The sequence below is a fragment of the Lycium ferocissimum genome, unplaced genomic scaffold, assembly GCF_029784015.1.
Source record: "Lycium ferocissimum isolate CSIRO_LF1 unplaced genomic scaffold, AGI_CSIRO_Lferr_CH_V1 ctg60, whole genome shotgun sequence".
Lineage (NCBI taxonomy): Eukaryota > Viridiplantae > Streptophyta > Magnoliopsida > Solanales > Solanaceae > Lycium > Lycium ferocissimum.
Genome location: NW_026726189.1, coordinates 35225 through 61970, shown reverse-complemented (window position 1 = coordinate 61970; position 26746 = coordinate 35225). Strand labels below are relative to the sequence as shown.

Here is a 26746-nt window from a genome sequence, read left to right as displayed (position 1 = left end):
TGAAAGTCACTCGAAGATAGTTTTACCAAAATGTGAAAAAGAACATCTTAGTGGTACATGTCCTGTAAAGTTATTCCCTCGAGTCCATAGAAGTATAACCTTGAACATTTACCAAGTTTTTTTCCAGCATCATTTCAAGTAAAGATAATGGTTTTACAGCAACTTCATACTTAAAAATTAGTTCAGCACCTTAGTACATTAGCAAGTAGCAACTATTAGAATTAGAAGTAACACAAGATTGAGATTGAAGGCGGATAGTTTCTGAGTAGCTCTACTATACAGCTCCTTCCGGTTGCCAAACTAGTCCTCGAAAACTCGAGTCATCATCGGAGATACTTGCATCACATTTTTGAAGCTTTGGCAAAGCTGAAAAATATGGATGACTGATCTTCTACAAGAACCCGCGGGTTACCCTGTTCAACCTGTAAAGCAAGAAAAGGAATCTCAATTTGGATGACATATTAGCATCTTAAATATGGACTTGCACCATGATACGGTCGTTCTTTTTCTATTCCTTTATTAACATGCACCAATTTAACAATCGAAGAATGTCGTAAGTCTGACAGATCAAAAAGATTAGGCAGTTGACTTCTCTATGAGATGCACCTATTTAACAATTGAAGAATGTTCATTGGACAAATCAACATACAGTGGGTACGCGTTAAATTGCGTGCCAATACTTGTTTGGTTGTTCATATCAGAGCCTTAACGATGGAGGTAAAGCAAGCAAAGCATAAATCAAGTTTGTGATGTAAAACGAAGATTTTTTTCCTAGTGGCTCTATCATGTCAGTGAACGACAATGAAACCATAAACAAATGATGGGCAGAATTAAGTCGTTAAGAATAATGACTGACCATTGTGCTGCCCTATTTTCCAGATAAGTAGAATCGTAAATAATTAACCCGAAGAGACTTAGTTACCAGTCAGCTAGTTTAGTTATATTCCTATAATTCATTCTACGTGTAGACATAGTTTAAACATAGGCAAGCTCTTGTCAAGACAGTAAGTTTACCAGAAACCCTTGATCCAAAATCAGGATATTGTCCATGTTCATAACTGTGGAAATGCGATGAGCAATTGTGATAACTGTAGTTCCCTGGCATTCAGTGGCTAGAGTTTTCTGTAGTTTTGAAGTTGTTTCAGTGTCCACATTTGCCGTGCATTCATCCAAGCAAAGCACCTGCAGAAAAGTGTAAACTGTCAGTACTTCCTCTCCATTTCTCGTACACACCTCCTTAGCAACTCCATTTACACATTATACGACCTTGCAGGACTTGAGGAGAGCACGTGCAAGGCAGAGTAGCTGCTTTTGACCAACAGAAAATACTATTCCAGACCCTTTTAGTTGAACATCCAGTCCACCGGCTGCTTCTACCTCCTCCTTGATGTGGCATTTTTCTAGGACACTCCAGATCTCAAAATCCCGATACTCTTGCAATGGATCTAGATTTTGCCTAAGATGTTAAAGGAAGCCATATTGCCAACCAATCATCATTAACATAAACACATGCTTTGGTTAGTGCTGGTGTTACAGAAGGAAAAAAGTAAGGGAATGTTGCAAGACAGTACGTCATAGAAGACATAACAAATATTATATCTCTATGCCATTTACCTTATTGATCCTTCAAACAAAAAAGGAGCCTGGGGAACAACAGCAAAGCTCGAACGAAGATATCTTACAGAAACACTAACAATGTTTACCCCATCAACCATGATAGATCCTCCGCATGTTGGGTAGAGTCGAAATAGGGCATTCAAAATACTGGATTTTCCTGCACCCGTTCTTCCAATTATACCAACCTGATAGATACCAGGACAACCTTTAACTTCAATGTTACTGGAACCAGAGGAGCTAACACTTCAAGAAAAGAAACACAAAATATCACACCACTTGAATCCCATCCCTCCTAGCCATGCCTTGAAATATAGCTTTTGAAACTTTTGATCATCTTGATATCTTCAAAGAAAGGACTCATGACATTGCCCTAGTGCCAGAAAACTCTCCAAGACAATCCAAACAGAAGTACAGTAAACTTTACAAATTGCAAAAGTACAATTTCTTAGCATATCCATCACGACATTTAAGGGTTGGATAATCCGGATGACAAACTATTACGTTTCTCAAAGCTACCATAAGCATCAATAACCCTTAATGACAAGAGAATCCGGATAATGGAAACACTAAACAGTGTTAGGGAATTAGCTTTATCTTCATACAAGGTTCCTGAGAGCACGTCCTTATGTAAAACAAAGAAATTACAATTACTTAATTCCCAACCATCATCTCTCTTAGACTATTTTAGGCCATCTTATTGACATGTAATTTTGCAAGTGTTAAATTTCCAACTAAAGGATATGGTAGATATCTAACGTAGACAAACGGACCTGTGTTCCCCCAGCAATGGCAAAAGAAACACCACATAAAGCAGGAGGCAGTTGTGGCTTGTATTTCAGAGTCACATTGACAAAATTGATGTCTCCTTGATGTGGCCATTGTGGATGTAATAGATGACCTCCAACATCTTCTTCTCGAGGAACATCCATATACTAGAATGAGGAGTAAAAAGGAGTTCTCAATTTGTGTGATAAACATTTATGAATATTAACTCAATTTAGTTACTTGTAAGATCCTCTCAACGGAAACCATCTCTTTTTCTGTTTCTGTGAAACTTGTTAAGAAGCTTCCAAGTAAAGATACAATTGGAGCCGCATATGAGAGAGCCAAGCCAACCTGTTCACATAGAATCGGTACATCAAATTCAGAGAAGATTATGATTGCTTTGCAATAAAGGGTCAAGAGCAAAAGAAGCACTTAGAAACTTACCAACCCTGGAGTACCTAAATTGATGGGGAGGTACTCATGAGAACCAATAACTGCCATCACTGCAATGAATGAGACGATAAAAGCTGCCAGCAACTGAAAATGTCGAAATCTTTCAGTAACAACTATAGCATCTAGTGTCATGAAAACATCAATTTTTGAGTATTACAATATGAAGTACACAAATCAGAAATGTGTGCACACCAATGTTCACAAGTCAATTGTCAAACTTAAGAAAATGGTAGTGGCATTGAAAGTGTAACACATACCTGAAGGCGCAGGGAGAGCCACAAACTTGCTGCTACTTCTGAATACGAAGTCCTCTGATATGTCATCAGATGCTTATTAAATTTGAGTAGAAAAAGATCCTGCCCAACAATAGAGTTTGTTTGAATTTCCGAATGGCGAAACACAGAGGTTGGACATAAAATTCTCCTTTGGAAAAGTTGGAATACAGAGCATTCAGAAAGATAATTTCCACATAGAGGATAGCAAAGGGTCTTTCTGTCGGGGAATAAGAGGAGTCCAGAAAGTGCTCTTCATGACGCTGTTTACAGAGCATGAGAAAAACTACATTCCCTAATCCTGTGACGTACAAGGGAAATTACCAAGCTACTGCCTTTTAACATTCACTGCAACCTTACTGTTCCTCTATGGAATAGGGGTGTTAGACACCTGAAATCTATATGAATGGATAAGCACAAATACAAGCTCTCATTAAGTAGGAAAGAAAATTTATATCCTCTAAAAGAAAAGACAGAGATGCTCCTATCTAAGTGAAGTCATTTAATTAAAAAACAGGGCACCATTACCTCGCATTTAAAGCCTCTTATTGTCGATGATCCATCCAGAGTCTCCGTAAAAGATGCATATATAGGCGATCGAGATACACTGTCTAGTCTACGCAACTCACGCGACGTTGACCTGTAGTACAGCTGAAGATCTTATCTTCAGTTATTCTGTCAAATCAAAGTATGGCAAAGTGAAACTACCTATTCCAGTGACAAAGATTTGCATTCCGCATCAAAATATTTCATATGGAATTTTGAGAAAAAGGTCATCTTAATAACCTCTATTGATATTCTAGTAATGTGGATCAATAGCATGACTTCTCAGATTGTGCTTAACAAGAAAAGACATATAAAAAGAGATTTAAAGAGAAACTTTGATTGACCTATAATGTTCATATTTTAATCAGCATGAATAGGTTAAAAGATGCAATGTACTTGCAAAATTTCTACCCATGAATACCCATATATATCTTACAGAAAAATCCCTAGTTTCTTCGAAATTGCTATCCCAAGTTTCACTAAGCTATATTGAATAAATATGTTACATAGTGATGCTTCTATTGAAGTAGATGATACATAAATATCAATGTAAAATATAATTGGTTCAATTAGGAGAAGTGACTAGATGATGAAAAAGAGTCTTTCCAAGCTTGGACTTAACCAGTGCATATATATCGAAAGGGGTGCCAATAAGATTTATATCTAAATTCTCCAGATATTATGTACTACAATCTACACCAGGGTGGACATGTGCCTGTGCACCATGTGGGTCCGTCTCTGATAATCAGTGAGATATATAGAAATTTGTAACATACCTGTAATTTTCTGTAGATGTACCAGAAAGGAGAGAGAGAGAGAGAGAGAGAGAGAGAGAGAGAGAGAGAGAGAGAGAGAGAGAGAGAGAGAGAGAGAGAGAGAGAGAGAGAGAGGGCATTAACAGAAACAAAAATGTGACCTGCATATATGCATAACCTATTAGAAACAGAAGTTCTAGCAAGCAAAAATTGGACTGCAGTACTTCAAAAAAAAAATTGTAAAAGAGAAACCATGAAAATTTCTGCAACAAGGAACTAGCTATACCTGCACGTATGACAGAACTATAGCAATCCCCAAGAGGCCAACAAAATTAGCCACAAGAATGTTGAGAATAAAGGGAAGAGAATCGTCAATAGTGTAGAGATCTGATGACAGTCTGTATAGTCCAGTCAGTACACATATTACATGACAAAAGAAAGAACTTTTTAAATCTTAGCGTATCTGACGTACCTGTTTATAATTCTTCCAGATGGGTTTAGATCAAAGAAGCTAATAGGTGCACTCATAAGGTTCTCTAATAATCGATCATGCACCTTAACAGCAGCACGTAGACCACCAAATGCAAATGAAAATGCCCTCACTAAAGTTAACAAGGAATTTGCCAGACAGAAAAGAGAGAGTACAGCCTGCAACATCAATAAAACCATTAAGCTAACTGGAATTGAGAACCATATGGCTAAACATGAGCTGTATATCACCAGATAGGCATGGTGCCTTCTCCAATTCCACCTTTTTTTCATTTGAGATATGAGAGGAGGAAGGGGCTGAAACTAGTTATGTTTAGTACAAGGTGAAACCAGTTATGCTTGGTAAAAACTTTGGTGTTGAAAATACTAAGAAAAAATTCACTTTCTTCAGAAACCGAATTATTGCTTCTGAGATTAGGCCCAATAGAATTCTAAGAAAGCCTCGTGCCATCTCAAAATGAGATCTTCTCTTCTCTTGATAATAGGAGAAGTAGGAGAAGAATATATGAAGCAACACCAGAGCTCTTCACTATTCTTCTACTTCAGGTGAGTCCTACAACAATCCTTGATAATCCGAGTAAAGGAAAATAAAGCTGGGGAAAGAAAATGACTTGGTGATGATCTTCAGAATTTAAGTAGTTGGCTAGTTACCAGGTAAAAAGTTGTTGAATAAGCTTTCTGGTTTCTTCCACTTGCATCAACCCAGTACGAGAGCCACATATCATTTCCATTACGAGAAGCTTGCATGAAAACTGCAGAGAGGCATATTAAAACCGTGATGAACCAACCAGCAAAAGCAGCATAGCTCCTGCAAGACATAAAATGATAAAATCATCAAACTGAAAATATGTCACTGGCAGGATCGTTCCATATCTTATCAAATGGCTACATGGATAGCGAGAATCCATATGCAACTACAACTCGCTTGGGATTAAGGTGTAGCTGTTGAAGAATTACTTCACACTAAAAGAAAATGACAACTCACTTGTATACAATGACTTCGACTTTTCCTTCTTTCCGAGCCTCTGATTCATCAGTCACTTGATTTCCATCAGGAGTACATATAAAATCACCCTCTGAAATTTTCTGCTGGATCTCACTAGAAATATTTGATCTTTTATCCTGCTGTTGAACTTCAGAACAACTGCTAAGTTCATCGATTGTTGAGAATGCTACATCAGAGGGGCAAGAAAACTCAATTGGATTTCCCACCCATTTTACATGTCCTTTATCCATCATAATTACCAAGTCTGCAGCAGATATTGCCTGTAAAGTAAATGAATAAATTAGTATATGGAAGCCAAGCAGTACTTTAGATATCTTAAATGACTGTTCCTCTGAATTGCCAACGTCTAGTCAATTTATTAACAGAGATGTTAGCTGTGCCTGAGATTACTGCATCTTTTCTGATTATAATTGCATTTCTAGTTCTGTCTTGAACAAGAGATTACAAAACAGAAATGCATCTTTTCTAATTATTGATGCATTTCCAGTTCTTTTTTTACCTAGAGTTCTCAAAAATGCCAATATACAATCATTGCTTCATCAACATAATGTTGGTGCATGAATCAGCATCATGTCATTAGATAGAAAAGACGAATAACACTGCATATATAAATTTTCCAGTGATGCAACGGGGTCAATTGAGAGTAAATTTTAAATCAGGTCTTACACTTGACGTAGAGATCCTTGTTCAAATGAGCCATTTTCATTAAAAACAGGAAATAACTATTACTATTATGTACTTGACTACAATTCAGAATTAAGAAACAATTGTTCTGTAACTTTGATCACTATTAGCGGAATATAGAAAAAAACCTATTACATGGACCATTGAACTACGCACAACTCATTGCATGACAACAATACATTCATGTGCATTATCAAGCTCAATTAGCTATATCAACTAGTCTTTTATTAAGGCAAGCTGGTTCGTACTTGCAAATATGATGAGCCATGAAAAACCAACGGGTCGTATCCATATACAAAGTAGCATCAAATTATCTCCCTACTGATTATTTCACTCACTCGTTACTTAATAGAAGTTCCTATCAATATTTTTCTATTTTTTTTTTCCTTATAATCTTTGACAGGAATTGGAATTTCAGCATTTCTTGTAAAAGAAATAAAAAAAACTTAATGAGTTAAAAAAAGAAGTACGTAAGAAACCTCAAAAAGCTCTATTAGATTCAGCATAAAAGGGGAGTTGGTGAATGAAAAACCTGAATATTGTGTGTGCAAAGGATGCGCGTCTGCTGATTCATTGGAGGGCCAAGAATTGCATTATGTAAAATTGAACAACCAACATGTGCATCAACTGCACTAAGGATATCATCAAGCAGGTAAATTTCCGCATCATGATAAACAGCTCTGTCAGATACAGAAAAAGTTGTCAGAAGATCAGACAATTCAATATTCAGAGTCACTAGACAAGGACCTTTGCAATTTGAAGAGAGAGAACCACGTCACCTCGCAAGTGCAAGACGAGCTCTCTGTCCACCAGATAAGTTAAATCCTTTCTCTCCAACAAAGGCCATATCACCTCCTGTCATTCTGGAAATATCGAAGTCCAAGGAGCAAGCTCGTAAAACTTCTGAGTATCTGCTCCCATCAAAATCCAAGAAGCTTATGTTAAGTAGTGACTCCTCAATAAACCTTCAGTTATTGCATTTCAAGGGTCCAAGGCATACAAAATATCATCCCAAAGAACAGTGAGGTTAACCAGAAGAATGGGGACTTTGGAAATGCAAAATTGAGAACTAACAACTGAATGCAACTGAAACTATCCAAACACATTCTTATTGCCTTGTCGAAAGGTAAAGGAAAGAGACCTCCTTGGATCATACTCTCTCCCGAACAAAATGTTATCACGTACAGTTCCTGAGAGAATCCAAGCAACCTGAAAAACAGGCAAACTATGTGATCAGGACTACTATGTAACACATCAAATCTAACAGCAGTTTGTTCACACCTGCGGAACATATGCTATAGAACCATTCCGGTTCACAGATCCATTGATTAACCTCGTTTCCCCCAAAATCAAATTCAACAAGGATGATTTCCCTGACCCAACCTGCAAGAAAGAGATTCATAATAAGAGAAACAATAGTTTTGCTAGAAAGTAACCTTGCAGAGAAGAAGCATTGAATAACATTACATGTCCAAGAAAATCAGTGCATTACATGCTACACCCATTTCGTATGCTGGAAAAGGGAGGTATAGCTTCTTATTGTACTATATGTCTATATTGCACCAACCATAGTTTCTTTCCGTACAGTTAAAACCACCAAACTGGGTACTAAGGTGAACTAAAGTAAAGAAGGTGCCTGTGCTAGACTGCAGGTAGTATCAGCATAGAAGGATCACACAGATATAGATTCAAGTTTCTTTTCTGCAATTATAATCATATCTCCAACTTCATCTAACTGGACACGGTGGAAAGAAAAACCCCAAACAGGAAGTCATACATATACAGTATTCTCACTAGCTCAGGTAGAACGAACTTTTGCACCAGAAAGAAGCAGAGGCTTTGCAATAACAATTCTAAACATATTATCCATTTCTAAGACAAAGTATGCATATATCAAATATCTCTTGATTCAAAATGTTATATCGTCTAGTTTGTTTTCTCTGCATCAACTTCTGAAAAGTCACTGCATAACCCAAAAGTTTGTAAATGGTAAAAAGAGAACCTTAAATTGAAAAACATAGAACAAAGCTTTAAGATACTCTAAATTTCATATCAAATGAGGCAGGTTGGTCCAAATTTTCTTACATTTATAAGCTCAAAGATATGGAATAAATTACTAATAAACAGTATCAACCAAAGTTTCACCTCTCCAACTACTGCAACCAGTAAACCTTTTGGAATAAGAAGATTAACAGGATCCAAAACCAAATCTATTTGGTTCTGGTCACTGCTCGACCATGTGCAAGATGCATCATGGGTGACAACAGCCATATCTTGTAATTTGTTCTGCTTATTAGAGCAAGAGAAAATTGAACAATTGCTTGGTTCTTCCATGTTTGTCTCCTGCTCAAAACAGGATAAATACTTGCATAACCTCCTAGAAGATATTACAGCCTGCAAAAACAAAAACAAAAAAGTGAAAAATATTTTAGAATAAAGGAGGATAATTTCTCAGACAAAAGAATTTTCACAACTTACATCAATTAACCCATTGATGACCCAAGGGAATGAATTTAATGGAGAAATCAAGTTGTTAAACAGTGCGACACAAGTGAAAACCTGCAATATAACCAAACAATGAGGGAAAATATGATTTAAAAAAAATGGCCCAAGTAAGCAAGTACTTTAGAATCTGTGATTGTACCGTTGCTGCATCAAGTTGATGGCCCATCAAAGTATAGAGTCCAAATGTGAACAACGAGAAAAGTGTTGGTGTTGTTGCCCAGAAGAAAACGCACCACGAGTCCAAGTATTTCCTAGTCTAACATAAAAATAATAAGAATTAAGTCATACGACTCATGTTACTATCAAGCGTAAAGAACTAGAAAAAGGAAGAATGTTGTCTCACTGATAGGTATTTCACTTCTTCTGATCTCGTCTTCATTAGCCAACTTGCAAAAAGTAGTTCCCAACCATACATTTTCAAAGTGCGTATGTGTGTTAAAATCTCCGATGTCATTCTAATCCTGTAAAGAGGCATGAACAGTAGATCGTAATAAATATAGAGAATGTTAATTGCATAAACTCAAAAGACGTAACTCATCCCTTCTTTTGTATTTTTTATTGAAAAAAACAGCACGCGATATTCATCCAAGACATTTCACTCCTTCCCACCCTAATAACTATACACAAACAACTGTCTCCTAAATACTTCCTTCAACAAGTAGAACTATCAGCTTGATTCTGAAAAGAATCCAACCAGCCCTTTCTTATTTGTGAAGGAACAGGATGGATAATGTAAGAACATCCCTAGTAACATGAGGACAGCATCAACCTAATTATGGAAAGTCAGCAGCTTAAAGTAAAGTCAGTTTTAAACTATCTGATTTTGAGTAAGCTAATTCTTCCTTACAAGACAATACTTCCAGAAACTGTTGCTGATTAAGTGTGTAAAGACCTTCAAAATGAATTTAAGCAGGTGGAACATGTAATAATCAATCTTCAAAATTATCGCTGGCCTCTATTTCAATTCTTCTAAATCCAGCATATAAACTGATGTAAGACCACAATCCAAGACATCTCGCCTTTGTGAAGGAAAAAACTGTTTCAACCTGTTCATTTGTGTCATAAAATTCTTCCTTACCAGCAATCATCTAGTATCTTTAGTTGCGATCTGACCTAACATCCAGCCACAGTAAACACCTCGAATGTTTGGACATATCTAACCTATCTGCTCTCATCTATATGTCTCCCTTTACCGCACACATAAATTTTGATTTCTGTGAGCAAACCAAGCACTTGATACTCCAGAAAAAAGGCATAATAATAATTTCAACAAAGTTAAATAACATCACCAATAAGATGTGATCTGTTGCTTAGTTTCAGTAAAATAACAAAACTGATTGACTCTACTTAATTTTTGTAAATAATCTATAGCAACTACAGATCACCGACAAAAAACTGCAAAAGGAATGTTAAAAGATGTGATCATATTGAGGTAGTGAAACTACAACCTCCATGCCAAGTTTAGAAAATAAATTTGTAAAATTGCAATTATTGAACATGGGCATCTATACACACTTTTCTTTCCAATATGATACTGACCAAGTAGAGAAGATGAATGAGCATAACATATTTTTTAAGAAATGTCTAAATAATGAATGAACATACATTTTTAATAAGAAATGTTCAAATAATGAATGAACATACATTTTTCTTATAAGAAATGATTAAATAATGAATGAAGATACATTTCAGGAATGAATAATAGAGCAAAGAAGAAAAACAATAAGAAAAAGAAAAATGAAATCAAAATAATAGCCCCATATGAGGTGATATACTAAAATGAAATCCAGCAAGGCTCTAAAGAGTTTCTGGGCATATACCTTTCATCCTTTTGCTCCATCATGCTCTGTGTAGCTTTCGCAATAACATTTGCAATCCACTTATTAACTGCATAAAATAACAATTATCAAGCCTTCTCTAGAATTGTCTAAACCATTAAGACCTAGGCATATCAAGAACCAATTATCAACCTTTAACTCAAACAAGGAAAAGGCCTTAATATACGGTGACTATTGATTTTATTACTGATGCTGATGAGTTATATAAGTTGAAAAACATAAATTGCTCCTCAAACTAAGGCCTAAACCTTCATCAACCTCGCATCAAGGAAAACTAATCTGCAAGCATATCAACAATGTTTTCTAGTGACAACTAATCAGTATTATTTATCACTTACAGATTCTCCAATAATAAGCAAGTTATCCATAAACTTAGTATTATCGCGACACCGTATTTCCATCAGACCAACTTAAAACATATACTTGTCTCTGTCATATGCACTCGTATTTAGGCAAACGCACTAGCTTCAAATTGTCAATTATTTTTGCAGCATGTTCAACTCTATATCAGTCATCTAGTACCTGGTATTAGCAAGATTGTTATAGCTATTCCAGAAAGAAATGCGAACTTGACTTGTGTATACAGCAGATAAAGAGCAATTCCAATCTGCAATGGCAAACTGATGCATTTCATGATTAATAGATCCGGTAACCAAGGAAAAGGAAAAAGGACGACATCCAAATATGCTTCATCACATTTCAAATAGACACTCTTTGTCACGAGAAGGTGTAGTGAGTTTATCGTAGATCTTGAAAAAAACCTCCGCTTTTCTTGAATAGATGCACTTAACAACAAAAGAAACAAGAAGAGAAAATGACACAAGAAAAATACAAATGAACATATACTTTCTCTACATTAACCCTGACTAAACACATACCGTATGTTCAACATTTTGCGGAGCAGGTCCACTCTCTTTTAGCAACAATTTATCATTAGTTATCCCCAAGAAAAACTAACAATAGGATCAAGAATTGTGCATTTAATATTGCCTCTCTACTTCCTAAGGTAGGGGTAAGGTCTGCATACACTCTACCCTCCTAGACCCCACTTTGTGGGATTTCACTGTTAATCAAATAAAATACATGAATATACAGTCGCAAATATGCATAAAGAGTAAGAAAGAATGGTAACACAGAGTCAGAAAGTTAAAGATGCATCAACACAAATATGAACCCATCATACCCAATTTTCATTGAATGAAGTAAAAAGCATAGAGGATAAATAGCACAATATCCAAAATTTAGAGAACATGGTTGCGTACAGCTAGCTACTGATAAAAGAAACTGTTTGCACAGCCAGCAGATACACGTTAATTCATACTCAAATTTTGCTAGCCATGCTACCTTTTTACATTGAGTTCTCTTAAATCGTGGCTTTCAAGTTACCTACTGAAAGACAATAAGTGAATCTTTATCATTCACTGAACCATAATGATTTTTTAACTGGTTCCGACTTCCCGAAACATTTTCTTCTTTCCGGTCACAGTGCAAATGACAAATTGCAATTAAAAAATTTCTCAAGAATGTTTGAAATATGCACAGAAAATAATTGTTGAAACTTATAAAATAAAAAGCATCCACTACTGCATGAATCAAGCCTTTACTCAGATCTTTCGGATACTGATCATAAGAAGGTTAGCAAGCAAAAGGAAGTTATAACATCTTCATTTTGTATAGCTTATTGTGGTGGTGGGGGCGGGGCGGGGGGTTTGGGGGCAGGGGGGAATGGACCAATTGCATTGTGACTGATCTTCTCAAGATAGAGAATACTAACCTCCACATATCATGTAAACTATTACACAGGTTCGCAATTCGATCAGCATCCACGGACATAAATGTCTGAATCTCTCCTTCCGAAAATTTTGATCTCTCAGCCAAACTAACAGAAAGACACTTGAAAAGAAAAATGGCATTGTTAGTCACTAATATCATGTAGCCATAAAACTTTCACTTACTGCTGAAGTTTGAAAACTAAGGAAAAGCTCCTTTAGGTTTAAAAAAGTGGTAGACACATGGACATACCTATAGAAGGACAAAGGTCAATTTATCACTTTTCTCTATGACCATTATACTTCAAAAATGGAAAAGACAAATAACAAGGTACTCTCCACCTGGATTCCCTAGGTTTTGCAATGGGACTTGTCCCTCCTACCTAGCCTTAGGTTTTGAAGACCGGTGGGACACCCTTTACATGGAACAAAAATATCCAATGTATTATTTTTCTCAGTTGTCACTCTAGACGACAAAAATTAGTATAAGAACAACACTCAAATCATGGTCAATCATACACTACTATCTGAAGAGCTCAATACTCCTAATATACTCGCTTTAACCGAACATAAAATGGGTGTCAATATTCTCATTTTAGGTCAAACATATTCTAAGTTTGAAAATATCCAGATGGAAATAATCTGAATGAAGAAAATATAAAGAACTTGTAGTGCTTTTTATTTTCATTTTGTTAATATTGTCCAGAGATGAGATCATATGGAGTAATGGTGAATGAGGCTTCATATCATTGACCCCAACTTGTTTGGGGCTGAAGCATAGTTGTTATTGTAAAGATTTCCAGTTTAGGCTTTTAAAGACAAGAATCACTCAGTTGAGAACATAGGAAAATAATGACATTTTCAGTTAGATAGGCATTTCAAATACTTCAGACGTAAAAGAGCTAAGACCTAGTATCTGAAAGCTCAAGATTTAAGCTCGTTTCGTTAGAAAGCAATGACAATAAATACCCTCCTCATTTGACAAGAAAGAAGCACCTGACACTGTCCAAATTTAAAGAGACTACAAATGCCACTTTACCATCTAAATGGTCTAGTGAAAATTACTCACGATATAAATCACAAATGAAGATACAACATGATCCTGTATGACAGCTGTAATGTGTGGCTATACAACAGATTGTTGAAGATAATAAAGAAGGAACTGATAATAGCTTATTGTTGATAAAGAAGATTCACCTTTCCATAAATAAGACTCATGATACTGGATCTTAGCTTGAGCTTGAGCTTTGAAAGATGAAAAGTATATTGTGTATCAAGGAACGATCTGCAGCATTACACAGAGAACTTCTGAAACTTAGACAATGTGTCATAAATCAGAGACTAATAATATCTTACAATGTAAATTATACAACTAAAATGGTCAGACAGATGCGAGAAAGACACGATGTATGCTAGATAGTATGAGAAGTATTCAGTATATAGATAACAAAACTCAGGTTGAAAGCTTGCCACAATAAGTATACATTTCCAAAGAAAGAAAATGCGAGATGGGTAGAACTCCAGTTAAAATCCACTTCCCATTTGCCAGTAAAACTCAAGTTCAAAAAAGTAAAAAAATAAAGCAAATTCTAACAAGGCTGGAGATACAGAGATAGAAGGTGAAATGTTCCACTCTCAAAAATGTCGATAACAGCAAATTCGAAAGTAAAAGCCTACATCTATCCCAGATCAATTGTGTTTACATGTATGTCCTACCATGGAAGTGACGTCGCTTCTAAGACACACACACACACACACACACACACACATATATATATATATATATATATATGAACACGACTCTTTCTAAAAACTTAAGCAGTTAGATATGTATATTATGACATGAAGATATAACTTGAAATCCAAAACGCTGATAAACGAGCAACCTAGAATTCACACAGTTCTCTCTCTTTTTTTTTCTTCATGTTTTGTGTGTGCAAGATAACATTGGGCGTCAGAATTCTGTCAGTAACTAAAGTTCTGATACGAAGTTCACCAAGAACAACATGTAGTTTGACAAAAACTTGAAAAAAGCTGAGAAACTTGAAAAAAGCTGAAAAATATCATAACTAAAAATTAAAATGAATTCCAGGAAAGAAGATTAATAGTTACTTCAAGACAGAAGAAAGGCCCAAGGATAGTGCAAGAATATAGCCATCATAGTCTCTCGAACCTGTAGATAAAGAGTACAAACACCAGTCATGAAGGGTCATTCGACCTTGAGAAGAATGTTTAAGAAGAACCGATGAACAGTCATGAAGGCATCTGGCAGACCTGTCCAATGATTAGTTAATTGATCTATGCTAAATTGAGTTCGATGATATACAACATTAAAGCTAACCATTGGCCATAACACCGTCAGACTGGAAAATACTACAGTCCTTGTAAAGGAGAAGAAAGCAGTATCTTCAACTAAAAATCTACACTCTAATGATTGATGGGGAGAAAGCATCTGCATTAAAAAACTAAAAGAGGACATGCAGCAACTGAATGGGGACAAGATTATTGATTCTGAAAATTTTAACAGTACACGTACTAATATCAGGTTAGAATTGATTCTATGGAAGCATTATGATGATTGACAAGAGTAATCATTCAGAAAACTTCTGATCGCAGAGCATTAATTTTGATGTCAGTTGAAAAGCAGGAAAAAACAACTGTCTTGGAATATGAAAGCTCCAAAACCAGAGAGAAGTATCACTTTTCCCGTGAAAAACATGGATTAAGTTCAGTAGATTCAGAATCTGAAGGATACTGAAAATAAAATGAAATAATTGTATATGCAAACCTTGCTGGAGGAAGCGAATCAACTTATTGAGAAGCAATGGACCCGCAAAACCGAGACAGTCATTAAGCACCTACAAAATGGAGAAAAGGTATTAACAATTCAGTACTTTATTTTTGAATAATGAATGCATCATCAAATTCAAATATTGGTCTTAAGATCTAACTGGTCCCTATATTCTAAAGAAACTTTGCATATGATGCCACGTAAGAAAACACCAAAAACTTGTGGTATGCAATATAAGAAGTTAGTCACCTAAAGCAGAAAAAACTTTCATCAGTTACCAGCTTGCAACATGCAGAAGTTCTCTGGAATAAACCTTTATGGAATCAGTAGGCAGTTCTCCCTTGTCCTATTCAATTGACTCTCATTGTCCAGTAATAGGTTATGGAAAAGGATTTGATTTGGTTACATAGAGTTGTTTGTAGTATGTTTAGATAATAAACCGTCTAATACAGTGGATTGCTGGTAAAAAAATGTGTCCCATCAAAAATGCATCAGCTTGGTGACATGGACGCATTGGTTCTTCCTTATTTTTCCAAGATTAACATAAAGTGGTCACAATAATTATTACCTTCAGAAGACCTAGACGGAAATATTGCCATCCATAAGCACAACATATTGTTTTGATTAATGAAGAATGAGAATGTTCGTTTCTTTGTTGAGCTTTCCAGCATGTCAACAGCAAAGTGTGGCAGGATGAAGGATCCATATCAATGGGTAGCTCAAGCAAATCTTCAAAGTTAAGTTGCCTTTTGACTCCACATTCCATTACAGGTTTGATAGATTTGAATGCTATCAGATCCCAGCAGTTGCATATAATTCCCTCTGACTAATATCCCAATGAAAGCCATTGTTCCAAGATTAGAATAAACAGAGGAAAGAAGAACAGAAAGTAAAAATGTTATGAGGAACCAAAGTTTGTGTGCAAATTAAAAACGAATATGGATTCCGCACCATTTTCATACAGAAAAAGTATAGAATTTGTAACTTATTTTTTAAGGAACTAGTATTTTCTGACATCTCCAAAGTGGTAAAACTGGTCTCAGTGTTTTCATGCTACAACAATCCCATGACGGAATTCAATAAATAGCATGAAAAATCTCATATAATGAATGGAAAAGATATACATACCACTCCTCTGGAACTACCTTGACCACTGTCCATTTTACTCGGCAGAAGTAATTCCTCCTCCATGCAACTATTTATTTTTCAATTAATCATGAAGTTAGTGATGAATTAAGAAAAAAAGAAAAAAAAACAGATGAATGTATTAACTACTGGATAAATTAACTTTAGCAACGCATTCACTGTTTGATCAACATAGTTAAAATTTCAAAATCTGACAATTATTGTCAGATCATATTGTTACATCGAGAATACATAATAATAAATAAATATATGATGAATCCGGGTAGTTGAAAAAGCAAAAACTTCTATGCATCTGCATGAATAATATCATCCAAAACAATGTAGGTAAATGAACTTCTATGAGAACTTATGCAAGACATTTAATGCATACATATTAAAATTTAGAAAGCTCGGAGAGTCAAAGCAGCATGCATTCAAGGGATTAGATGATTATCAATGTTCTAATGTTTAACATATCCAGTAGCTGGTTGAATACACAAATCCTGGACGTAAATCCATATCAACTTAGCAAGGTAATAGAAGATTGGAATACTATGTTTTATGATTCCATTTTGGATTACAAATAATAGGAGGTCATTCCGTTAATCGATCTGCGGACCCGAAGCCAAGCTCCAAGCTCAACACTTAAAGCACTTATGCTAAAATCCACTGCATTTGATTGTTTTAATTCAAGAAACGTATCTTTCATTTTTTTTTTTTTTTTTTTTTTTTTTGCATTCACTGATTCATGCTATTAGGTTATATATTCGTATTTCATCAAGGGCACAAAATTCTAATTTCTCAAAATTAAACAGCACCTCTCCCTACTAGGATGACTCTCTTTTTTTGACCTCTCATCTGTCAGGTAACCTATAATCTTTATGCATATGTGGTTACTCAACTGCACTAAGAGGCTAGGATCACAGATTACAGAACCATAGCTGGATCTTTGAATCATTGTAAACTCATAATGTCAAAAACAAGAAGAGGAAGTTACCTACTACTCTGAGGCCTTGCTGTAGTTCTGATTATATTAATCGAAACTCCAAAACACATATCCATTAAAGCAGTGAAGCTTTCTTTAAGACATAGTAGAACCTGTAACAGAAAATCATATTCGACTATTTCAACATTCAGTTGTCAGCAGAATCTAGGTGATAAATGTGTGCAGTAAAGCAGATCAGTATCAAGAGCTGAACATGGACAATTGTTCAAGACCAGTAAAACCTCCTCCTGAACAGATACTTTCTCTCACATAAGATGTTGGTTCGAAGACCTTAGGGTGTATATCCATGAAGACCAAAAAGATTCATAAGGTGATAAACTACCTTTAGCTTCAGCTTGCTGTAGAGAATCTATTAATCCGCTTTGGCAGTAATCTACTGCATACTTGTAAAGTATAGCACTAGACAAGCCTAGAAAAAACATTTTAGCACAAAAATGCCAATGCACAACAAGTACCAATATGCATGAATTTGGGTTAAAAGTAATAAACAGTAGCTCAACGCATTCCTCAGGAATTTTAAAAAAAAAAAAAACTGATTCTGAAGTGCAACAAGATCCAGCATATTTACTTGTAGGAGCATTCGTAAAACTGATTAATGCATTTACCACCATATAAAAATATATCTCTTGGAGAAAGTAAATTTCACAGATCCAACAAGTCCACCATCTTAAAAGAACTCAGTGCAGTGAAAGCCATATAAAATTTCCTGTAAATGACAAGTTGTACCTGAAGAGAAGTAAAATCTCTTTGTAAATGAGGTACTAAAAGAAGAAATTTCAACATCCACCAAACACATAAGATGGGGTTGCAGCAAACAATATAGCAGTACCCACACTTCAAGACCAGCAGAATGGTAGCCTGAAAAAGTATGCCTGATGAGAAATGGGAATCACTGCAAACAAATTCATAATGTGATAGAGAAGTGAAAATCTCACCCAAACTGAGAATTGTGAGAACCTGAAGAGCCATTCATGATACTGAACATGATTACTGTCAAGCATTTTTTTTATTAGCACAATCATGTCGTAGAGTGCCATGCTTGCACCCAAAGCAGGTATAAGATGCAAGGAAACCTTTAACAGAAGGGGTACCTGTTTGATCCCTGTAGACCATTAGCCCACGAAACACCTCATGAAAATATTAAACTAACTATATAGAGTGAAGACTTCCATGGAAATAATTTGCATAATTATGAGTCAAAAAGTGCAGTTATAAAGTTAAGAGAATGGAAAACATGAAATAAGGCAATTCAGAATTGAAATATCTAATCATAAATAAAGAAGAAAATACTATGTTGTCTTCTTTAAGTTAATCCAACTCCATAAAGCACCAAGAAATCACATTCATAGTACAATTATGTAAAACAAAATGGCTCTAAGAAATCTAATCAAACAGCTAGAGACCCTATATTTTTCACCCAAACACATAAAACACAAACTGAACCCTCAGTCTTCTACACAGGGTCTTGAACCCTATTAAAGACCCTCGTTTGTTTCCTTGCACATAATCAAAACATAAATGACAAGAACACTTCCCTAGGTGCATTTTCACCTCTAGCCTTCTTTCTTATGTGCCAGAAACCTATGTGATTTAAAAACTTGTAAGAACTACATTTTCCAAGCTACATGACAGCAACAAATGGAGAGATAACATTGTTACACTTGTCCTTGCACAAAACACCAAACACCTGATAAATTTCCTCATTTCCTGTTAATTATATCAGGGGAAGAAACAATTGACGTTATCTAATAGGTAAAAGCAATTGCATGTGGTAGATAATTAATCTGCAGCTATAGCTCAATCAAAATAAGTGGCACTGTTGTCTTGCTATGAAAGCCAAAAGAGCGCTTGTATTTTTTGGGAGAATTTTATACCAAGTTGGATTGTGCATGATGCTAATGGTACATTTGAACTTTGTGGTTAGTTGATGCAGTAATACAAAGTGTTTAGTTTTGGTGGAAAAAAAAAAGAAGTTCTGCAACACTATATGATTGTGCGTTCCTGACTATACACTGCTTCCTACACAGCCAGAAAATAGCACGGAAAACCTTCTTTATGATCAGATATTCATTAATCTATACAAAACTCCTTTTTATAACCGTCGTGTCTAGGCTAACCTACATAAAACCCTGCAATGATAAAATCTCAAGAAACTGATATCCGTGCTGGAAAAAGAGAGATATGATGGTGATCCCTAATTTGAAGCTAATGAATTCTGATAACTCATCAGCATCCGAGTACGCGCCTGTCCCCATCTCTTCCATACTCTACTCCGATCACTTTTCTCCCCAAACTGTCCTGCTTTTGTTGCAAGTCTTCACAACCATTTACCTTTAATGAGAAAACTCAGTTGGACCTCTGCAAAATTGGATTATGTTTACCATCATAAACAGAGTTCCATGATCAATGTAAGGTACAGGAAAACTAGTTTCTTCAACAGTTAGGAGTTTGATGACGAACTCAGATTGATGATTATCCAACCCAAAACCCGTGGAGGAATGATATTCGCACCCTCCCTTCTCCAAGAAATAGAGATAGACGCTGCAGATTTTGCAATCAGATACGAAGGCTTATTAAGATGCATTCTAATTAAGTGCTGTACTTCCCATATGGATCATGCCAAATGAAATATACTTTCCTAAATGGAATGGCTACATTTATTATATGAAATGTGTAGAAACTTTAATATCCAATTTAAGCGGAATGGTGAAAGGAATCAACTTCTCTTGCAATGAAAATGCAGCATACCCTTTTTCCATCTCTGGCACTCCTTTTACTTGCTCCTATAGTAGCAACAAGGACAATAGTCAAGATATTAGCTCCAAAACCTAAAACTGTGAACATGATTAAGGTAATAAACAATTACTGCAATTAACATATCTTTCTTAACATAGAAAAAAAAAACATTAATTTAAGGATATAAGTTGCTGAAACACTCTGAAACTCCATCGCTATTCCATACCTGACCCCAAGAAATAAAAAACAGGAAGTGGTCAATAGCACAAACACAAGGTATAATGGTAGCAAGATATAAAGCATGATTTTCCATCTCTACTAATAGAGGTTCAAGAAAAAGAGTAATTTTTGAAGTTTCAGAACTAAGGACCAAGGTTACACCAAGAAGTGATCGTCTTAGTACCAGATAGGATCTTGAAGACTAGCAAAGAAAATCTCAAGAAAGAAGCGGAAATATCTCCAGATAATAAAAAGTGAAAAAAGATAGTACTAATTCCTATTTTATTAAGAAAATATAGGAGAAAGAATGAGAGAAAAACCCAGGGAAGAGAAATAACTGAATTATTTAAAAGCAAAAGAATACCCTACATCAAGGCGAATAGGCCAACAGAGGATGTTTATAAATTGTAGTAGGATTACTGTGCACAACAAGAAGTCAAGAATGTAACCAAGTAAAAGACTTGAATAAAAGAAAATTTCCAAAGTTATCCCACTCTGTATAGTAATCAGAACCAGACAGAATCTTGATCTTGAACATTCGCAAAAGAAAACTGACATAGGAAGTATGTTTGAGGAAAACAACTAACTTCTGTAGTTCATAATTAAATACTACTCCTACTAATTAAGGATGCCAGAAAAGTAGGAAGAACTGAATTCTTGAAACAAAAACCGTCAAAAAAATTCAAGAAAAGAGCAGTCTTTTTAATGTATAAACTGAAAACTGATCATAGAGAGTAATCAAATTAGTGGGAATTAGGCAAATAGTAAAAACATACGTATGGAGAGTGAGGACAAAGACGCTTCATCAAGTCCATGGAATTGAACGGTGGAAGTGGAAAGTAAACTGGCAAGAGTAGTGCATGCAGATGGATGACATTATATATAAAGAAAGAAAGTTGGCAAATCAACATGCGGGTCGGGTTTATGGATCATTTTTGTCTAATCCGCAACTTTTGCTCGTTGCTTTCCACATGCCCGCTTGAATCTGTTGTGGTGATTTTCGTCTTTTTCTACTTTTACTTTAACTGGCTATTGCTTTAAAGTTTAAGCTTTATCGGTATGGTGCAACTTAAAGCTGAGCAGGCTAAAATATAAACCCTTTAAGGTAAACAGATCCAAAGCTCCCCATTTAAACGGTTGCCTTTTTTTTTTTTTTTTTTTTTTCCGTTTTTTCGATTAGTGTTACTTTTTTCCTAGGCGATTTTCATGCATCTGCATTGAAGCCCAACTAATTCAAATTCGTGTTGCATACGATACATTTAAAGAAAAAGTATGCTTTATCAGGTATTTTTCATATCTAAAACTCAAATTCAAGACGTTTAGTTAAAGATGAAGGAATCTTTATCTATCCTTGTCACGATTTTTTCCATAACCAAAAACGAATGTTACTTTATCTCTTCTTTCCATAGTGAACTCCTCAGCCCACTTTTTTCCTGAAAAGCTAGAGTTAGTTTTGATCCTTTATTATTATACTAACAAAATTTACATAATTATCTTTTATCATTTTAAAATAATTGAACTATATGCACTATAATGAAAAAGTTGTTTAATTTTATTCATTATAATAGTAAAGTTACAAAACTTATTTTTTATTACATTCAAATGACTAAACTTTATCATTGTAATAGTAACGTCACTCAATTTTATCTTCTATGTTGATAGAACCTTCTCATCAAGTGACTTTTTTTTTATTTGCGTCGTTTAAACAATTAAAATAACTTTTTTTTTATGATGTTATTGTTATAGTGAGTAAATTTAGTTAGTTTAATATGATAAAAAATAATTTTATCACCTTGTTATAGCGAAAATATTCAGCAATTGTACATGAAATTTTAAAGCTAAAAGGTAGGAAGAAAAACTCATTCTCTCCCACTTAAACATTGATTTTAAGTTTTTATAAAATGAAATATAATCTTTGGAAATTAATTATTCAAGAATCTCGATTATATTTCAGCCCCTTTCCCGAATATAGAAATAATAACACATTCTATTCCACTAGACTATTGATTTTAACAATTGACTTGACTGAAACTTTTTAGAAGAAGAAATATAGCCTCTCAAATTACGAATATGATTCCTCATCGCCATTCTTTAACTTAAAGGGTGACATTTGGGTAAAAGAATTGTTTGGATTATAATTAAGATTAAGATTATATGAATAGTCGAACATTAAATGATTGATTTTATATTGTTGAAAAAAAGAATCAAATTAATAACTTTTATTAGAGAAAAATATGATTTTTCTTTAAAAAGGGTGATAACTAAACACTAATTAATTAATTAATTTTATCAGGAAAAAAAAGGACTGTATCAAGTGAAATCCTTTTTTAAATTTTAGAAAATATACTAATAGAGAAGAAAAAAGAGTGAAGAGGGATTCAAAAAACAAATCCACTATGGCAAGGTGCAAATCGCTTTTGGAGTGGACCTTTTACGGATTCTTTGTGGTAAAGTCACAAATCCACCAGCCAAAAGCCTGTGTTGGACATCACATGTTAGGATTAACTCTAGGGAAAGCAAAGATAACAAGATTGGTGATTCTGAAAATTCTTGAAGTCCAATGTACATGTCCAAAAAAATGTCAGATTTAACTTTAAGATATCATTAACTTTTATGTCACCTAAAAAGCAAGGAAAGAAAAAGGTGTCTTTCTTTTAAAATCCTAGGCCCCAAACAATCAATTTCCGTTGAATATGTGAAGTAAGTTCAATTTGCATTCACCGAATTTGAAGTATACTGAAAAACTAAATAGCAATACATGCAACACTCCTGAAGAAAACAATTCAAGTCATTGAGAAGCCAGAGACCCGCAAAAATTATACTCCTCCTTCCCAATTTATGTGATATAGTTTGACTGGGCACAAAGTTTAAGAAATAAAAAAAGACTTTTGAATCTTGAGGTCTAAACTAAGCCAAAAATATTTGTGTGGTTATAGATCATCTCGTTAAGCATAAAAGTTAAAGTTAAATTATTGTCAAATAAGGATATGTATCATTCTTTTTAGGACAGACTAAAAATAAAAGTGTATCACATAAATTGGGACAGAGGGCGTAGTGTCATTCGTTACAATGCCCTATATTTGCTGAGCGAATGAATCCTTGTCTCCTTTGTATGGTTTTGGAGAATCATTGCTTCAATGCTAATGTTAGTGCATAAGGGTGACACTTAAGATGGCAGTACTACATGTATGATGAGAGGAAAATAGGGAAGATATAGATCTTCTGGCTACTTTAGTTTCCTTAACCATACACTACTCTGTCATCCTAGCCTTTTAAGCTGCTACTTCTGATTTGCCTCAAAGCTACACCATGCGCACACAGAGCATAATAGAAAACTAAAACACATCAAATCAGTAACAATAAAAATAAAACCTCAACAGAAATACGAGTATCAAGAAAACGCTTACTACGCCTTCCAAAACTAGCAAGAGATTAGGGAGAACAGCGGATTGTACAATCCTCCTTCCCCTGATGAAGTCCAGGCAATCGTAAAATCTGAAGTGTCTCGAGGGAGCACCCGAAAAATTGAATCGACGCAATCAAGTCTTCATTTAATTATACAGAAAGGACACTATAATTCATGTTATGAAGACTAATGCTTTCAGCTATGAGTCTATGACAGCATTCACATGACCAGCAAGGAATTTAGGAAGGTTAAACTGCCAAAAGTACTTCTAAGCCAAAGAAATACAAATCTTAATTTAGTGACATTTCAACTAGCTCCGGGGTCAAGGACGGGTAGCCGGCAATGTAGACTGATTGCCTTATCCGTTTGATGTGTACCTGGAATGTAGAACTGAAATATGACTGTTAAGCAAGCACCCAGCTGAGCGATCCCATAGAAAGCGCAATCGGGCTTTGCTTGATGACACTGAAGACTCTTGAAGAAATGCTTTACGCTCACCTGCACTGTCATTGCATCTCCTCTCTCAATTGCTATTCTTGTCCTTGACTGAGCACTCAAATGTTGATCATCTGTTGGACTCTCTGCTTGTTCTCCTACAACTGACAGCTTCCGGAACTCAGCACCAAGTGTAATTAGGGTAGTAGAAACTTGCAGATGGAGATCACCATACTTGCTTATAGAAACATTAAGCACGTCACCGACATTTTTCATTTTATCCACGAAGTTCTGTAACTGGTGCATGTCTGGTACTCCTATAAGTGTCTGAGGCATATCTTGAGCCATATCAAGGGCTGCTTGTAATTCAAGTACATCAGACCTTGACAAGGGCTTAGAGATGGGCACATCTTGAATAACAGCAGACTTGTAACCTTTCGTCTCAAAGGTGAGAAAAGGCATAGGTTGTTGAGAATGTGGAGGGAGCTTCTTTACCAGCTTGATTTGGATGCGGTTAGGGGCGTTGTTTCCACCAGGAACTCCACTGTCACTGGCACTGAACTCGGTGTAAATACTAATGAGACTATGAAGGGCACGGTGCAGAAGAGAGAGGTCAATAGCAAAAGAAATCCGATCATCATTTTGGCTAGAGATGCGATACTCATCAAAGAGTGCTTCTTTGCGGAATTGAGCAATGGATTGGATACCATCACCATTAAGGAGGTTATGGAGGAAATATACGTGGTCTCTCGTAAGATAGAGGTGACAGATCTTTCCCATTTTGTCAAGGGCAGGCAGGAACCTCTTGTCCAAAAGATTGACACCATTGTCAGTTAGAAATGCCTTGAACTTCATTTAGTTCAATAAACACTACAAGGAAATTTGATACCTCCCAGGATTCCTGCAAGACCAAGCAATCACCTCAGAATAAATCAAAAGTAGAGCTCAAGTGCTCAACACGCTCCAAGTTACACATATAGCCGGTCGGCCGAAAACAATTACACTTGCTAGCCATATATACATTATTATGTATCAAAAATATATATTTAGGTATATTATACATTAATATACAGAAACTATACATTTGCAGGCCATTAATTTGGGGGACGGCTATGCAAATTGAGCTTGTATGCTTACTAGGTGTGAACTACGAACTCATTGAGAATACATGCAGTAACATCATTAAACAATAATATGAATTCTAGAGTAGAGACCACATTGTATACTGCAAGCAAATTTCAACAATCTAGGAGCCATTACGACCTCAAAACGTCGATTAGGGATAGCAGCAAAAGTGAAAACTGAAATAGATGAATTTATATGACGGAACATTGATCAACGATTAGGTTTCATTTCGAAAGATACATACCAGTTCGATGAGGAATTAGGAAAGTTAGGGTTTGGAGCTCTTTTCTTTTTCACAAATGGCGGGAGAATTGAAGCGGGCAAATCGCCATCCAGAAGAGAAATGGTTAAAAGTGCACTAATACCCCTTCAACTGTGACTACATGATAGAGTAGTCCTTTCACTGTTTTAAGTAGGCGTTTGGCTATAGAAGTCAAAAACTTTTTCACTTTTTGTGGAATTTTGGAGTTGGATTTGTGTTTGACCATTGTTTTTGCAAATAGTATTTTTTTTTTTGTTGAAATGTACTTGTTTTGGTTGTGAAAAACCAACTTGTTTTTCATGGCCAAACACTAATTTTTTGAAAAAAGTGAAAAAAAAAAATCGAAAAAAAGTGAATAATTCTTATGGCCAAACGGGTCCTTAAGTATATAAACATAGTAGTACTATCAATTTCCATTCTATTTTATGACACTTTTTTTTCTTGTTTAAAATAAGATGACTAGTAAATATGTTGCTTAGGGGTGTTCATGGTCCGGTTTGACTCGGTTTTTGGTTAAAATCAAACCAAATAAATTAAGTCGGTTTTTTTCTAATATTCAAACCAAACCAAACCGTCATAATATAAATTCTATCGGTTTCGGGTTTGTCGGTTTTATCGGTTTTTTTTTTTTTTGATTTTAAGAATGTATTAATACAAAGAACCTTTGAATCAAATGGTAACTAAATACGGCTTTGACAGTGATCCATTCAAATCTAAGAATCTTCCTAATTAATTCATTAACTTTATTTAGGTATAGGCCTATGGTTTGGGTATAGGAATTACAGAAACATAACATCTATGTTTCATGATTCTAGTTACTTCCCTACATATAACCTTTTGATATTACGCAACCCCTCAGGAATTTGTGTTATCTAGACTCATCGTGTTTATGAAGCATTGAGAAGAAAGAACAAAAGTTAAAACGGAAAATGATAAACAAAA

At 35.2% G+C, this 26746-nt stretch overlaps 2 protein-coding genes across 2 annotated transcripts; both read right to left on the bottom strand.

Moving 5' to 3' along the window:
- LOC132045135 (ABC transporter C family member 13) lies at positions 1 to 21467 on the bottom strand. Its single transcript, XM_059435674.1, has 37 exons — positions 21353 to 21467; positions 20543 to 20583; positions 20370 to 20457; positions 18557 to 18712; positions 18348 to 18479; positions 17613 to 17713; positions 16619 to 16685; positions 16059 to 16316; positions 15488 to 15557; positions 14812 to 14872; positions 13897 to 13984; positions 12705 to 12823; positions 11453 to 11550; positions 10913 to 10979; positions 9436 to 9553; positions 9232 to 9348; positions 9066 to 9146; positions 8733 to 8981; positions 7869 to 7970; positions 7729 to 7796; positions 7367 to 7498; positions 7120 to 7267; positions 5883 to 6163; positions 5549 to 5705; positions 4881 to 5056; positions 4695 to 4806; positions 4546 to 4569; positions 4430 to 4459; positions 3636 to 3758; positions 3093 to 3191; positions 2827 to 2919; positions 2623 to 2733; positions 2388 to 2549; positions 1615 to 1802; positions 1267 to 1456; positions 1015 to 1182; positions 1 to 422 (listed from the first exon to the last, which is right to left on the bottom strand). Exons 1-37 carry the CDS (start codon positions 21389 to 21391, stop codon positions 342 to 344), a joined length of 4395 nt encoding a protein of 1464 aa, XP_059291657.1. The 5' UTR covers positions 21392 to 21467; the 3' UTR covers positions 1 to 341.
- A 2610-nt stretch (positions 21468 to 24077) lies between these two features.
- LOC132045137 (uncharacterized) lies at positions 24078 to 25912 on the bottom strand. Its single transcript, XM_059435676.1, has 2 exons — positions 25787 to 25912; positions 24078 to 25318 (listed from the first exon to the last, which is right to left on the bottom strand). The coding sequence occupies exon 2, from the start codon at positions 25270 to 25272 to the stop codon at positions 24289 to 24291; it is 984 nt and encodes a 327-aa protein (XP_059291659.1). The 5' UTR covers positions 25273 to 25318; positions 25787 to 25912; the 3' UTR covers positions 24078 to 24288.
- Between the last annotated feature and the right edge of the window lie 834 nt (positions 25913 to 26746).

What these genes read in the sequence shown, in the direction of transcription:
- LOC132045135 (XM_059435674.1), bottom strand. Translation starts at nt 21,391, where the DNA reads ATGGACTTGATGAAGCGTCTTTGTCCTCACTCTCCATAC. An exon ending in CCATTGCTGGGGGAACACAG is followed by an intron (nt 1,803 to 2,387) that starts GTCCGTTTGTCT and finishes GGTATCTATCAG; the next exon opens with GTTGGTATAATTGGAAGAAC. An exon ending in TTTTGGATCAAGGGTTTCTG is followed by an intron (nt 423 to 1,014) that starts GTAAACTTACTG and finishes CTTGCTTTACAG; the next exon opens with GTTGAACAGGGTAACCCGCG.
- LOC132045137 (XM_059435676.1), bottom strand. Translation starts at nt 25,272, where the DNA reads ATGAAGTTCAAGGCATTTCTAACTGACAATGGTGTCAATCTTTTGGAC.